Here is a 17,123-nt window from a genome sequence, read left to right as displayed (position 1 = left end):
AAACATCTTTTTCCTTTTGCTATATGTGCTATGCACCTTAAAAAAAAAAAGCCAACATAGTAGGATATGTTAAGTCTGCTTATTCATGCATACAATCACAAAACCATTGCATTTTTAGTGAATTGAATCTATGAGAAAATAGGCTATAGTTTGTGGATACCAATTTTTTCCCCTTTAGGAGGAAAAGCAATTAAACTGCCTTTATGTGCAATGAGCAACTGAAGAATTCATTCTAACTGATTGTGTAAGCACCCTCACTGTTCCTTACAGATACGACCATAATTTATACATGAAATTGACACGCCTCTAAGACTGTCGCTCTTTTTCCTTCTAACGTGATATTCTGAGTCATTGAGGAATAAAGGCGGGGAGCTTCCTCTGTCCTTTTCCACCATCTGCATGAGTGAATCAGGCGCTCAACATGAGGCTCTTTATAAAGAAGCCTATTTCACATAAAAATGCTTAAAACAGTGGGTAATACATAGTTGCATCAATTCTCATCCCCTCCAGGGTGTCCTTTTTCAGGATGGAAAAGTGCCTACAATGTGGTTCATGGACTAGACTCTTGGAGACTAGGGTCCAAATCTTAAAAGCTGTCCAGTTTCCTCCCTGCAGGTCGTGTGGATTTGCTTTTCCTTTTATGGGTTTGCTGAAAGTAAAAGTAACAATCTCAACCACTTTCTGCCTTAAGAGAGCTATTCCTCTGAACCAAAGGCACACCTGGACGGGTATGTCAGTGGATGTGTCTCCTGGGTGACGGCGCCTTCAGGTGTCCACATCCCAGTTGAGATGTGCCGTGTGCTTCTTCATCAGTCCTCCCCAAGCTCCTGATGCAGTGAAGGGATTCTGAGTCTGATGTGTGAGTCTGTAGTCTTAGTGAGTCCAACAATTCCTTTGCGTTGAAATAAAAGTTTCTCCACCAGGTAAAGGCTATTATGTAAAAGGATTCCTGGGCACTTAATCCTTGGTTGGTCAAAGCACAAGACGCAATTGTAGTTGCAACTGTGAACAAGCAATTTGGTGAACCGTCCTGCAGGGGAGCCTTTGGGCAGTGGGAAAGGCATGGGTTTGGCTGCAACCTTAATGTAGGTGGATGTCATCAGTAGGTTCTGGGATCAAGGTGTTCACATAAGGAACACAGAACATTTAGGTGGACAATCGTTACAAAGGGAGGTGATGTGTTATCCTAGCCATGATAACAGCCACTTTGGGAAACTGGTGAGCTTGTGTATGTGTGCCTTTGAGAAATTCCGTTGACTACAATACGAGCCTTAGCCACTTCTATGACCAGATTAATCTTTTCATTGAGAGGAAGCCGAGGACTTGAAAAGGGCTTGGAGGTCATATTCAGCGTAGATGTTGATGCAGACTGCAGTCTCTCCTCCCTGTAAGGAGGCTGTTTTCTTAAAGTATTTCACACAATCCCCGTATTAGAAGTTGCTTCTCCCCGCTGGTCTGCCCCCATCTGATAAGTGGCTCAAGAGCTCTGCCTGGAGTGAGGGAATTTCATCATAGAAACCAGACATTTCTTACAGTCAAGACTTAACCTTGCTGAACTGGTATATACAAACCATGTTCATTGCGTTTATTATCTCTGTTAATTCTTGTGAATAAGATAGGTATCTTCATTCTCCTTTCATAAATGAAGAAATGAGCCTCTGGAGTGGAAGTGGTTTGGTCAGCATCCCAGATCCATTAGATGAGAGACCCAGGTCCAGCTCAAGTCCCTGGGCTCCCTTCTAGCACATCCCAGGGCCTCTACTATTTTACAAAACGACCTCCAGGCTCTTGTACGTGCTTCAAAACCTATTTCTCTGTTGGTTGATGATTCTCTTTCTAATTCAACTTTTCAGTGATAGATCTGACAACAGATCTTGTAGAACAACTGGATAACACCTCAAAAAGTCTTTAGGAGTTGTCAAACATGGAAATATATGAAAATATATGAAATATATGAAGGACTCTATGTCCTTCAGTTGAAACAGAATTTGTTTGAAAATGGTGATTTTTACTTCTCTTTATGCTAGAAGTGGCTTCCTTATCAAATTCCAGTGAAGTGGTCTTTTCTTTTTCTCTCTTAGTTGTTTTTTTTTCTCAAATTAAAATGTGTTATATTATTAAAGTGAGTGAATGGGAATTAATGACCATGAGTGATGAGTACAGAAGAACAAAACTGTGCTTAGATGAGGGTCTGACACTTGGTTGAGCGATTCTTCACTCTCAAACCCAGAGGTCACATTAATTAAAGTCCCACCTCTGAAACCAGGTATATGGACACATCACAGATATTCAGAGGTACATGGACATCGACAATGCAGGTAATAAAAAATCTACTGCACCTGTGCTAAGCAGCACACAATGGGAATCCTTCCAAAACTCATCTATTTTTTGCATACTAAAGAATTATTTTTATTACTTCTTTTTAGTTACTTTAATTCAGACACCTAATAGTCCTGTAGATCAATGCATGTATCACTGTGTAAGTGACCATGAGTCAAACTTTGGGAAGACATTTTTTATAAAAAGAGAATGTGACTTATGACTTAGTTGAAAATTTGGGAATATTGATATTGATATTTAAATAGTGAAGGACTCCATTAAATAAGAGATTTAGAACAAAGACCTAAAAATAGTGTCACTGATATTTATACTTAGTATATAATTCACAATTGAAAACAAGTTTAATTGGGATTGTAAATTCTTAAGAAAACTCTGAAATGAGCTGTGGGTTTTGTATTACGTCTTGTGCCTGGCAGATGTGACTTATGTGATAAAGAATGGGTCCTGGCTTTTAAAAACATGTCGCTGTCCATTTGCACACATGTCCTAATGCCTCTCCTGTGGCTTGGCACATTTCACTACTAGGTTCTCCCCTTGTAAAAGCTGTAGACCATGAACAGGGGCAGGGGCTCTGGGAGGACGGCCTCTGGAGCTCCTCTTCTGGAGCTCCCCACCTTATCTCAGAGAACTGACTTCCTTCCTGTTCCCTCTGCTGAAGAGTCTCCCTTTCTTGGGCATTGCCTGACTTGCATCTTCTCCCCACTCAGATCTCAATTTCAGCATTAATTGTTCAAGGAAGCAGTTTTTGATCACCCTCACTTACTTTCATCCTGGGCTTTTTTCCCCTTTATTTCAGTCCTTGTTTATTTTTTTAATAATAGTTTACACAACTTACAATTGTACAATTGTTTTACATAATTACCAACGTATTGATTTATTTGTGTCTGTTTCCCTAAATAGAATGTAAGTTTCATGAGAGCAGGACCCATTTCTGTCTAGTTTCCATTTGTAACTAGTATTTATAACCTATTAGACACTCAATACATGATTTTTATCTTACTCAATAAATGAATAGGTAATAAAAACTATAGTCCTGCCTACCTGGGCTGGCATTCTCTCTCTCTCTTTTACCCTTTAATTCCTATACAGGACAACTGCATTAGTGCCATTAAAAAAAGAAAGAAAAAACATTTTTTCTTTTAATCAAGGGTAACATAGAGCTGTTGGACTTAGAAAGGCAACCCTGAAATTTCTATCTCAGTCCCTTTCACAGAGTTTAGATGACGGGTAGAAATAGGCTGGCTTTATAAAGCCCTAAAGAGACCTTGAATGCCGGTCTTAAATTATGCCACAAACCACATAACACATGTAGGGAAATGCATTGTGTGACATATTATTAGTGTGTGTGATGAACGTGTGGAGCATGTGTGTGTGTGATTCTGTCCTAAATGCTGTTTCACGTGACTGTTCATCAGGAATCTCTGTTACCGTTACCTCCTTTATAATGTACTGTGATAATTGGTTCTTGTATTGATACCCTAAGGGCACCGCTAGAGCATGAACAGAATCTTTCAGGGAGGGCAGGGTGATGTTGAACATGGTTTAATTTGATTTTCGTCCCGTGGAAACTGGCAATCCGTTTTTGATATTTACTTTTTAAGTTTTATCATTAGCAGCTATATTTGATGTATTAGAGGCCTCATTTCTCCAACAGAACTTATTGTATTTCAAGCAAAACAAGAATGAGAACAAGTGGCTGATTTCAGTTGAAAAGAGTATAATAAAGGAGGAAACTGGCTAATAGTTGAAATGCAGCATGGGAGTCTCTGTTCTTTTTCTGAGCACAGGTCTGTAAGGTGACTTTAACTCAAACAGCAATATTGCGAGGAGGGAAACCATGCACTGTGGATATTTGCCAGGCCTGGCTTTCAGGAAAAGGCTGCTTCATGGCCTTCCGAGTGGGGTGGTCCTTGGGAGAGGCAGGCAGCCTTGCTGTGTGATTGCCAAGTGGGCCAGGGAGAGAGGCACATTATGGGGAAGGAGGAGAGAGGTGTGTGTGTGGGGGGGGGGTGCGTGTGCGTGTGTGCGTGCGTGGGTGTGCATGCGTGTGTGGCTATGAGTTAGTATGGAGGGTCCAGGGCCTCCCTTAGAGAGAGGCTCCCACTCCCACCCTGAGGGCTCTTCTACCTCCAGGTTCTACTTGGTTCTGGACCCTGGAGGAGCCAGTGCCAGGAACTATGTCAAGATGCTCCCAGACCTTGGCCACCGCTGCATCCTCTGCTTTCTGCTTTCTTGCTCCCAATCACTCTTCAACTGCTTATCTGACTCTTGTCCAGAGACGTATACAATTGCAAATATAAGATACTGAAATTAAGGAATTTTTAACCTGCTAACTATAGTCAGGGTTTAACCGTAGTATCTTGCTGTGAGCTGTGCAGTATCTTTATTGGAAATATAAATGAATAAATATATATATACATATACGACTGCATATATCTATATGTATATGTGTGTATTTCTGTGGCTATTGGAAGATATGACATTACAACATCTTACCTCTTCAGTATTTATGAGTCAAAATATCATAATTTATTTGTTTAGACATTTAGATTACTATAGTGTAAGTAATGATGCAATGAACATATTTAAAGATTTGGCTTTTTCTTTGAAATTATTTTCATAGTAGAGATTTCTGTAAATGGTATTACTAGGTTAAATGTTTAAAAAACTGATTCTTTATGGCTCTGTTCAAATTGCTTTCCCAAAATTTTATGGCAAATCACATTGCCATAAATGATTTACCCAGTTGACTCATTGGCATTGCATATTGTTACTTTAAAGAAAAAAATACCATTTCAGTAGTTTATTCATTAAGAAAAAGCTATTAATAGTAATCCTCTATAGCAAAGTTTAACATTTGGCAAATGTTAATTAAGAGAAACCCCAAACGCCAAACAGCAGCTACGCTGATCTCTCACATTGCAAGTGCACTTGTAATACGACCTGGTTGGTATCTTTCCATGTGGCCCCCGGAGTATCTTTATGGAACTATCCAATCCTTGTACCATGAAAAGAGGCCAGTTCATAGTCTAACCCTTACCTGCCCGTGAAGTCTAACCTGAGAGTTTCCAAGCCACGTACTCCATGTGTTCCAGTCTTAACAATCTGCTTAAATAGTGCTCCATTGCACACACGTTCACATGTCCATCAGCTATCACACAGGCTACGATGTTGTCCCTTTCATCTTATTACCAGCATCCTCTTTCACCCCCTCTTTATTCCAGGTTCTAAGTACAGAAACATTAAGTCTAAAACTCTGGGAAATGCCTGGCACAAATCATAGATCATATAATTTTTCAGGATTTATTTAAAATCACCAATAGTAATCACCTGGTTAAACTAATTATATATACAATGAAAATGTTTATTTTACTTTATTCGCCACGTGAAGGACCTCCATGGCAGTCACTTGCATCCTTTACATTATTATTCCATTTTCAGTTGACTGTGAGAACAATGGTGCTGGGATCGTGCACGGGTCTGTTTGCAGCAGGAATGCATCACAGGGAGAAGCTGAGCTACAGTTCCTCCTGTGTTGGTTCTTCATAGAGTGGCTTTATTACTGTGTCAGTAGTGAGCTCCCAGCCCCTTTATGTATAAGAGCAGAGTCTAAACACTAGATGATCCTTAAAAAACTAAAAATAGAATTACCATATGATCCAGCAATCCCACTACTGGGCATATACCCAGAGAAAACCATAATTCAAAAAGACACATGCACCCCAGTGTTCATTGCAGCACTATTTACGATAGCCAGGTCATGGAAGCAACCTAAATGCCCATCGACAGACGAATGGATAAAGAAGATGTGGTATGTATATACAATGGAATATTACCCAGCCATAAAAAGGAATGAAATTGGGTCATTTGTTGAGACGTGGATGGATCTAGAGACTGTCATACAGAGTGAAGTAAGTCAGAAAGAGAAAAACAAATACCTTATATTAACGCGTATATATGGAACCTAGAAAAATGGTACAGATGAACTGGTACAGATGAACCAGTTTGCAGGGCAGAAATTGAGACACAGATGTAGAGGACAAACGTATGGACACCAAGGGGGGAAAGCGGGGGGGTGGGGGTGGTGTGATGAATTGGGCGATTGGGATTGACATGTATACGCTGATGTGTATGAAATTGATGCCTAATGAGCACCGGCTGTATAAAAAAATTAAATTAAATTAAAAATAAATAAATAAAATAAATAAACACTAGATGATGACCTGGTGAGATTCCACTTCTCTGAAGTATGCATGACCCTCCTACCAGAGCAGGTAAGAAGCTGTTGACAAGGCGGCTGATTTAGCTTTAAGATTCGATATTGTTACCAAACTCAGGTTTGGCTGCTCGCCACTCAAAGGCCAATAATCAAGAGGCAAGTGTCAGTAGAAAGGAAAGGTGCTTTAATCAGAGAAGCCGGCAATCTGGGGAGAAGGTGGACTCGTGTCCCAAGACCAACTCCCAAGATTCTACTCCGTCATAACAGTTTTTAAAGGGAAAAGGGCAGGGGGAGAATCTCAGTGAGTCATCAGGCAGGAGGTTGGGTTCTGCATCACTGTCCATTACGTGCAGACCGGCTGACTCTCTCTTCAGATGTTTTCTCGTCTGCATGACCTGCCTGCAGGATTGCTAAGGGGGCCCTTGGGGGGTGGAGAGTTAGTCATTCTTTAACTGCTTAATTCCTCATTCTTACCTGTTTTAATCTAGGAAAAGAATCAACAGGTTAGGCAAGGCATGGTGTGCATGCATGAGAGCGTAAGTCAGGAGTTATGTTCAGTTGCCTAGTGATCTCATTCCTATAATCAGGTTAGAGGGGAACAGAAATGAGCAAACAGGAAAGGGGCAGAAGAGCTGCTTTCAATATCAGGAGATTACACCTAATTATGCATTTGTTAACTCTCACTGATTTATGTGTACATTTCTGAATTACACAGTCTGCAAACATTTATTATCCACCAACCTATCTAGAGTTTATTTTAGGGAACACAAAAGACTTAGTGATATAGTGATAAACCACAATAAACAATGTATTATAAAGAGATTGTACTGATAGATCGTAATGGCTAGCGTAATGATTCTACACTTCTTTTTAAGGAGAAAGTTAAGAAAACGAAATGGATTTCTTTATTTTATTTGCACTGAACATTAACTGAACTCAACAAAACAGCAACCTGTTTCCTAATTAGAAACACTTAGAAAGGAGTGCTAGGATAGTTTTCTTTTAAATTAGAAGAAAACCGTTTAGGTCCGTGTTCACCTGATGTTCTTTACAAAGGCATTTTTTATTATCATCTATATTTCTTTTTTTCATTAAATTCCCCACATACATTTTTTTTCCAAGGTAAGCATTGTCAAATTTATTTTTGGTATGGGCTATGTAACTTCTAAAGCATACAGTAAGTGTTCATTAAATGCAAATTGTTATAATTCTACTACTACTAATAATTACTGTTTTAACTTAGGATGGTAATGGGCATCTTAGTAAAGACCTTGTTTAAAACTCATGTCTAAAAAGTTCACTCTAAGAAGCTGCACGCCATCATATCCCTCCTCTAATTCCAGACAAATTGCACTTGCTATTCCTGAGCTGGGCTCTGTCTGTCTGTTCCAGCCTATGGATTACAGAACTGCCCAGACCCGCCGCCTTTTCAGAATGGGTATATGATCAACTCGGACTACAGTGTGGGGCAGTCAGTATCTTTTGAGTGTTATCCTGGGTACATTTTAATCGGCCACCGAGTCCTCACCTGTCAGCATGGGATCAACAGGAACTGGAACTACCCTTTTCCAAGGTGTGATGGTAGGTTAATCACTTTTCTTGGAAACGATTTAAGTTTTCATGTGTATAATGGTGCCTGAAATATTAAGTGAATGTATTTGAGAATTCATTAATTTGTTCAACAAATTTTTATTGGGAATCTATTATGTTAAACTCATTCTACTTAGTATTTCAGGAATGTATCATATGCCAGTAAGGTAAAAAAAAAAAAAGAATAGGTCTTGCCCTCAAGGAAACTACAAGGGTAACAGAACAATAAACATGAATATTTATTATGCAAAATCAGGCACAAAGAGCATTTTGATGAGTTACAAATACAGAAGATGGTGTTTGCTTGGGAAATCTTTATGACTAGAGCAGTGCTTAGTTTTACAGTAGTTCCACCAAATTGCTGGATTAGAGGGGAAAATAGTACTCTATTTCACCCTAGATATTTTCTATTGTTTAACTTTTATAATGATCATATATTGATTTTGTATTTCAGAAAACTGACTTTATTTTTGTAGTTGGCCTTGAAGGACACGTACTATTTTGCTACTCAGAGGGAGAGACGATCTCAGATAGAAGCAGTAGTGTGAGCAAAGACATAGTGCAGGAGCAATCTTAGGAAAAAATTAAGTAGGGTCCTTTACTGGTGCATGAAGGTCAGATCTGGTTTCAGTGAATATCCCTAGTCTGAGCAGAAATCACTTCTTTAAAGCTTCTGTTTGGCTATCTAATTTTTATGATGACTCTGAAATTTTTACAATATTAAGTTAAATAGATCAAGTACTTTGTTTATGAAGAAAGCATATGAAATAGAAAAGTTACCATAAACCTAATGTTCTAACATTATAAATACAGTACCTCTGAATAAAAAATAATGAAATTACCAACTCTGTGGACTTTTGAAATGCTAAATACTTATATCCCAGGGGCAAAAAGGGGAAGGCATCTGTCTGTGTTTGAATTTCTACTGAAGAAGTAAAAAAAATAAAAGCAAATTGGTAGACTTTTTAAATCACATTTTTCACCTGTACTTTTCCATTCTTTTTCATTATATAAACAGCTATAAGAGAAAAATATTCACTGTATTTTTTAAAAAAATAGTTATTTTAGTTGACTACAAATATAGTAACGTAAAATAGCATTTTAAATTATTTTCTAAAACTAAGAATAGCAGTAGCATATCTGGTATTTTTTATTAACACACTTTAAAAACTTTTTGTACTACTCACCATTTAAAAATTCATATATTTATATATATAAATTACTTTGAATTGTCAGGATTGAAAGCCCTTTTTACTTGCAATTTTTGCCGGAATCCTTTGAATTCATACGTAAATAGGAGATTCCTTGGCTCGATATAAAAAAATAGAATTATGTATTTAATTAGATTTCATTGCTTTTTCAAATCCAGCTTTCCAACATGGAAATAATTGCTGGCTTAGAATTATTTTGTCAGTGTGAAGATAACAAGATACATCTTTTTGGATGATATATGATGTATAATGCTACCCAGAGTTGGCCAAACCATGAAGCTAAAATCCTCCAGACATCCAAGACAGCCCAAGACTCCTGGTACCTCGTGAAAGTTCCAGGACTGCCCCCAAGCCACCCTGAAGCGTGGCTAATTTACTAGTAGGACTCACAGAACTCAATAAGCTATTATACTCAAGACTGTCGTTTATAACAGGAAAAAGACATTAAAATCATCCAAGAGAGTGATGCACAGGGTGGAATGTAGGGGGTGCCTCACCCTCAGAAATGACTTGTGACAATATGCATGGAGAACGTCCGCCCTGGGCAGCTCAGCTGAGCCTTAGTGCCCAGAGTTTTTATTGGGTCTCCTTCATGTAGGCATCACTGATGATTGCTTATCTAGTGGTTGATAATCAGTTTCCAGACCAGCTGATATCCTGTGACCCAAAGGCCCCGCCCTAAATCGCAGGGCTGGACTTTCTGGCAGGCCAGCCCCATCCTAAGACTAAGGGATGTGGCCAGGCCCCCAGGAGAAACAAAGACACTCCTATCAGGTATGGCGAAAAATTAACTCCCAGAATCCAGGGCAAATGCCAGACCTTTCTTTAGGTAAGGTCAGATTCTTTACTACTAGATACTTTTGCCATTATGTCTCTCTTCATACCTATAATGTCATAGACAGAATAAAAAATCAAAACATAAGATCCATGTAAAATTCTTATATTGTAAAGCAAGTGTTCCAAGATGTTTTTAATGTCTTCCATATTAGATTAAATTGTAAAAAAATAACTGGGGGGTGTTATTTTAAAGCAAAAGTTATTTTATCTAGAAAAGGTTGCATTTCCAAAAAGTTAAATAAAAAAGTGTCCTATTTCCTGAGAATGGTGGGCTGTTCAGATGCCTATCAGGATTCAAGTAAACTACAGTTAGGCCCCTCACGGGACACCAGCAGACGCTCTGATTATCCAATATCCTCACCTAAAATGTATCCTATTAACACAGAGTGGTTTATCATTTCAGATTTATGCTTGGTATACAGGGCAAGTGTACTGAAAAACACTCTTCAAAGGTCCAGCCCTGTACACTTCAGAAGAATCTTAGGGAAAAAAAAAAAAAAAAAGATACTTTGAACAAGTTCTGGGCATCTTTATTAAAAACTGAGCAATTCAGACAATTAAGATCCAAGAATTTTAAATCTTAAGCCATCAAGCTTCACAAGTGTATATTAAATTGGTTTGTATGAATATGCTGCTAATTTGCATAAGAATCTGTTATGTAAAATTAGTATATTCTGAATTTATCTGAAAAAAATCTGGACTACAAGTGTGATCTTATTATAATAAATAAATGAAAGTATATCTCTGAAAGTGACCTGAGAAATTTAAGCCATTATTTTTACCATAACTTAAGAAGTCTCAATTTTTAAAAATGGGTTATACTTGTTAAAATATGGTTAAGAAGGCTGTGGCTTATTAATTTACTAAATGTAATTTCATAATTAAATATGCATCTACACTTAGACATATAGTGCAAAATTTAAAGTATTTTGTTGACCTAATTAATTCTTTAACACTGAAATATTTATGTAGATATATTTCTAAGGTCTTTTTAAAAAGTTTTAACATCGTGGTAATAATCCATATCTGCTGAGACATTCAGGTGATGCCTCACCTCCATCATATTCAGTATATCTAAGCTGTCTCTAGAACTTGATGGAAATAGACAGCTTAATCATTTGTATGTACTTATTTTCCTCTGGAGAAATACATACAGAAATAACTTGAGGACTTTGATTGGCTATGCTTCTCACAGCAATCCTTCCTCCCAAACTAAGCTTTTTATTCTTAACATAGATGTATGTGTAAAGAGTTACATGCAGTACTCCCACTTCTGACACTTCTGGCCACCAGTGTGTGAGCTCTTCCTAAGCAAGCAATTCTGTGACACCAGACGGATGTCCTACACGGGAACTCAGTTCTGATGCTGTCTCCCTGGTGACGGCTTCAGATCCCCAGGTTACAGACTCAGTCCCACAAGACTGCCCCCCCTCCCTGCCCCAACTTCAGATGCAAATCCAGGTTGTCACCTGTACTTCTGATAGACTGCAGATTCCCATAGTTCCCTCCTCCTGTTGGATTAATTGGCTGGAGCCACTGAACATTTTACTTACTAGGTAACTAATTATCAATACCAAGGATATAGCCCGGGAACAGCCAGGTAGAAGAGATGAGGGGGCCTGCAGCCCTGTCCAGGTGCTCCGTCCCACCTCCCACAGCTCCACCCTCCACCAACCGGAACCTCTCTGGACCACCCCTCCTTTCTTTTCTCTAAAGGAGGATTCATCACGTAGGCACGATTGATTAAATCCTGGGCCCTTAGGTTGGAGATTAAGTCGACCCCCCTTCCTCTTTCCTTCCCAGAGGTGGAGGTGGGGCTGAACCTCCAGTCACAGGTTGGTTCCCCGGGCAACCAGCCCCCAGGCTTCAGAGCTTTCCAAATCACCGCATTAACATAAACTCAGGTGTGGCTGGAAGGGGCCTGTTATGAATAATAAAAGACAGGTTGATCTTCATCACTTTGGAAATTCTGAGGGTTTTAGGAGTTCTGTGCCAAGAACAGGGAAGAAGGCCAGAACTGCATGTATTTCTTCTTATAAGCCGTGCTGCCTCAGTGTATGCTCCTGGATACATAGACGGATACGTGTGTGTTGACTCTGGCCCCTGGGGTGGAGGGGAGTGCGGCATCTGTATCACTCCCAGTTGCGAAGTGCAGTGCACGATACCCCGATGGTCTCTCTCCTGGCTGGTGGGTTGCCTGCCCCTCCCGCTGGGACCAGGCTGCTTGGCAGATAGGTGGTTGGCTGTGGTACAGGGACCCCTCCAGTGACTGGATGCTCCACCCCGGGGTTGTGATTCATCTCCACTGGAGGGTCTTCTTTGAATCTCACCATCAGGGAGAGCATGGGGGTGGATGCATTTCATGTGGGCTAGATCACAGGTTCACTGTTGCTTCAGAGTTCACCTGAGATGCTGCTCACACATGGAACTCAAAATACACCTTTGGTGCCACTAAGGTGAGGGGAGAGCCTCTGGGAAGAGATCCTGGACAGGCCAGAGAAAATGGAGATGCAGCTTTGACTCACTGTTGTAGGGCCGTAAGTTTTCTCACTACAGGCCACACAGCAGGATTTTGCCTTGAGAAAACGTTATGTGTGCATTGACAGTATTATTACCCAAGTTGAATGTTATACTTATTTAGCTTTTAACATCTTTCCTCATCACTACATAGTGTGCAGTGAGGTCTGCAAGGGCAGGGATGGGGTGTCTGTGGGTCTTTGCTGTATCCCCAGCTCCAGCCCCACTGTCTGGTACATAATAGACTCTCAATAAACACTCATTGAACACATGAGTGAAAGGATTTGTTATTTGAATATCATAGGTAAATCATGGCAAATATATTAAGTGACATAATGTCAGAATGTGTTTTACCAAGAAAATAACCATATCATTTATTTTGACCTTTAAGAGGTGGGCACCGTGCTTTTTGTTTGTTTGTTGTTTTGTTTTCTTCCCCCCAATGGGAAGAGTACTACTCCAAATAGTGTGGTTTTAGATGCAAATTAAAGAGTCAGAATGCTAAAGGGAAACCTTAGAGCTATAAATCAATACCAAATGATTAACCTCAAGTCACACATCAGGTAGGTCAGCCCAATGGCTTCAACACACATTTTTTTTTTAACATCTTTATTGGAGTATAATTGCTTTACAATGGTGTGTTAGTTTCTGCTGTATAACAAAGTGAATCAGCTATACGTGTGCATATATCCCCATATCTCCACCCTCATGCATCTCCCTCCCACCCTTCCTATCCCACCCCTTTAGGTGGACACAAAGCACCCGAGGTGATCTCCCCGTGCTATGTGGCTGCTTCCCACTAGCTATCTAATTTACATTTGGTAGTGTATATATATCCATGCCACTCTCTCACTTGTCCCAGCTTAACCTTCCCCCTCCCTGTGTCCTCAAGTCCATTCTCTACGTCTGCATCTTTATTCCTGTCCTGCCCCTAGGTTCTTCAGAGCCATTATTTTTTTAGATTCCATATATACGTGTTAGCATATGGTATTTGTTTTTTTCTTTTTGACTTACTTCATTCTGTATGACAGACTCTAGGTCCATCCACCTCACTACAAATAACTCAATTTCATTTCTTTTTATGGCTGAGTAATATTCCATTGTATGTATGTGCCACATCTCCTTTATCCATTCATCTGTCAGTGGACACTTAGGTTGCTTCCATGACTGCCTATTGTAAATAGAGCTGCAATGAACATTGTGGTATATGACTCTTTTTGAATTATGATTTTCTCAGGGTATATGCCCAGTAGTGAGATTGCTGGGTCGTATGGTACTTCTATTTTTAGTTTTTTGAGGAACGCCCATACTGTTCTCCACAGTGGCTGTATCAATTTACATTCCCACCAACTGTGCAAGAGGGTTCCCTTTTCTTCACACCCTCTCCAGCATTTGTTGTTTGTAGATTTTTAAATGATGGCCATTCTGACTGGTGTGAGGTGATACCTCATTGTAGTTTTGATTTGCATTTCTCTAATGATTAGTGACATTGAGCATCCTTTCATGTGTTTGTTGGCCATCTGTATGTCTTCTTTGGAGAAATGTCTATCTAGGTCTTCTGCCCATTTTTGGGTTGGGTTGTTTGTTTTTTTGATATTGAGCTGCATGAGCTGCTTGTACGTTTTGGAGATTAATCCTTTGTCAGTTGCTTCGTTTGCAAATATTTTCTCCCATTCTGAGGGTTGTCTTTTTGTCTTGTTTATGGTTTCCTTTGCTGTGCAAAAGCTTTTAAGTTTCATTAGGTCCCATTTGTTTATTTTTGCTTTTATTTTCATTTCTCTAGGAGGTGAGTCAAAAAGGATGTTGCTGTCAACACACTTATTTTTAAAGTGTTTTCTATTCATTGTCTCACTCATTTTCAGTCTCTCAGTTATTTGTTGTCCATGTTTATTGAGATCCGAGCCCAGCAATAGGATTAATGCAAGGAGGTTGGGTGGGGGTGGGGACATAGTCCCTGATTCCCACCTGCTGACATTAGTCTAATGGTGAAGAACAGCTGGCCGTGAACTGTAGACCATGGCCACTTGGAGCCCAAGCCACCAGGAGAGACTTTCAGGGGGTGGTGACATTTGAGTTTTGAAGGAAGATACCAGTTCACTGGGCAGCAAAGTAGGAGAAAAGCATGTGGGCTTTTCGTGCAGGTGGACAAGGGCCTGACGTTTGCAGCTGAGAAAAAGTATGGCATCTTCAGGGTACACCGTAGCTTGTTGTGACTGCAACGTGGTTTCTGGCCCTATTTTAAAGATTATAAGTATCTGTATACTTTGTTTTGCTAGGTTACACGTCAAGGTCTGTCTGACTCCAAACCCCACTTATAATTATGCTATAAAACTTGTAAAATGTTCTCCACAGCCCCTTCTAATGAATTTACCCCAAACTCGGGCTGATTCAATCTACTTGACACTGGTACATTTTCTAACCCCTTTGAAATCAGGGTGCATCTGTATAGTTGATGTGTCATATAGTGCTTCATGTTATTTCATCAGTCATCATTTTGAATTGTTTTTGAACTTTTAATAAGAATGTATTTCAGCTTATTCACTCCACCTAAATTTTATGACTTTTGTGGCAAATATTTGAAAGCCTCACAAGATTCCTGTTAGTAACAGACACTCTTATAGCATCTATTGGCTTTTAGTTTTACTTGTCTATGACTTTGATGTATTATTCTACAATCTAAATTAAAGAATACGTCTCAGATTTTCTGCTCATGTATGGTCATTTCATTTTTCCATAAAATAAAATAATTTCCATGGCAACAGTGATGATCCCTTTATTAAGTAAAATAAAAATGGACTCTTTGAGTATTGGGATTCTTCACATCATTGATAGCTGGTGAGATATGGGAGTGCTTCTATAAAATACCACTTACGTAATTTTATCTCATTTCGCCAGGTGTAGATCTGAGGAGAATTGATTATATCTTTGTTTCAAGGCAAATAGACTTAGATGCTTCTCTTTTAGACAGTTTAAATAGGCTTTACAAATCTCACTTGAAACAAAAAAAAAAATTGTCTTTCAGTTAAATATTTATGCATAATTTCAACATCCCTTTTGCATCAGATGGTCCAACGGATTATCATCTCAGTCACAGGAGACAACTGACTAAGGGTTTTTTCTTTCTTTTTAATTATGTGGAAATGACTTTATCCTAAGGGTATTTTGAATGTTTGGAGAATATATTAAATGAAACCTAGATAACGTAGCTAAGAAGTATAATTCTTCCAAGGTTTTAAGACTTTAGGGGGATTATTTTGACAAAGTACTTCCTGAGAGATATTTCACAATTATTTCTTAGAAGGCAAATTTTGCCTGAGGGACCTTAGAGACTGAGAAACATTTCACTGTATCCTTTGTAAGTGGACTGTGTGGGCTTGATTTTTCTTACTTCCTTCTCAGCTCCTTGCGGGTATAACGTGACATCTCAGAACGGGACCATCTATTCCCCTGGGTTTCCGGACGAGTACCCCATTCTGAAGGACTGTGTCTGGCTCATCATGGTGCCGCCCGGTCATGGCGTCTACATCAACTTCACCTTGCTGCAGACTGAAGCTGTCAACGACTACATCGCTGTTTGGTATGAGAACCTTCCCTGAAACACCATCTGTCGTTGTGATAAACCATTCTTGTAACCACTGACGGGTCACTTAAATCTATTTAGAAATGGAGTAGTTAGGTAAATATCAAAAAGGAAAGTTACCAAGTAAATCTAGAGTTACAGAGAAGAAACCTTAGGTACTGTGTTTGAGTTTTACTACATGGTAGATGTATTCAGGATTACTCTCGATATAGGAGACTATCCCATGATTATTTTATTTTTCATTTTTGTTTTCTGTTTCAATTTTTATTTATTTATTTTTTTGACTGCACCACGCAGCTTGTGGGATCTGAGTTCCCCAACCAGGGGTTGAGCCCGGGACCCTCAGCAGTGAAAGCACGGAGTCCTAACCACTGGACCACCAGGGAATTCCCTGTTTTATTTTTCATTTTTAAGTGTGATGGCTGTTTTTCCTGAAAGAAAAGCTGATAGGATCCTTTGCCATTATAAGAATTTGATGCTTCTAGAAATGATTGCAGAAATGATTACACACAGCTTTCTCTCCATGCTTTATAAACCTTGCAGAACCGCCCTCCCATGTGCTGTGTAGGGGATACTAAATGGGGATGTAGCCCTGGCTCCCTATCGAATGAGCCACGTGGTCTGGATAAGTGACTTAAACTCTCCTTGACTAAATGTTCCTATCTATGGGAATGACTATTCCTACCTTTGCGTTTGGAGGTTAGAGTTTATGGGGGAAATGGGAATGACAATTTCTCTGTCAAACCATGGTAGAAAAGGTAGAGCATACTGTCGGGGCACGACCCAGAGTTGAAGAGCCAGGATGTGCTTTTGGAAGAAACTGCCCTGA

The 17,123-nt window shown here is 39.5% G+C and overlaps 1 protein-coding gene across 1 annotated transcript in view; it reads left to right on the top strand.

The window, feature by feature from the left end:
* CSMD1 (CUB and Sushi multiple domains 1) overlaps window positions 1-17,123 on the top strand; it is a 1,741,289-nt gene that overhangs the window by 1,604,937 nt on the left and 119,229 nt on the right. Inside the window, exons 42-43 of the mRNA XM_060001344.1 lie at window positions 7,952-8,140; window positions 16,114-16,291. Coding sequence (XP_059857327.1) covers window positions 7,952-8,140; window positions 16,114-16,291 — 367 coding nt within the window. The remainder of the gene's footprint in view (window positions 1-7,951; window positions 8,141-16,113; window positions 16,292-17,123) is intronic.

The sequence above is a fragment of the Delphinus delphis genome, chromosome 21 (genome assembly GCF_949987515.2).
Source record: "Delphinus delphis chromosome 21, mDelDel1.2, whole genome shotgun sequence".
Taxonomy (NCBI): Eukaryota; Metazoa; Chordata; class Mammalia; order Artiodactyla; family Delphinidae; genus Delphinus; species Delphinus delphis.
The sequence above is the reverse complement of the archived record's forward strand: the minus strand, read 5'-3'. Positions and strand labels throughout refer to the sequence as shown.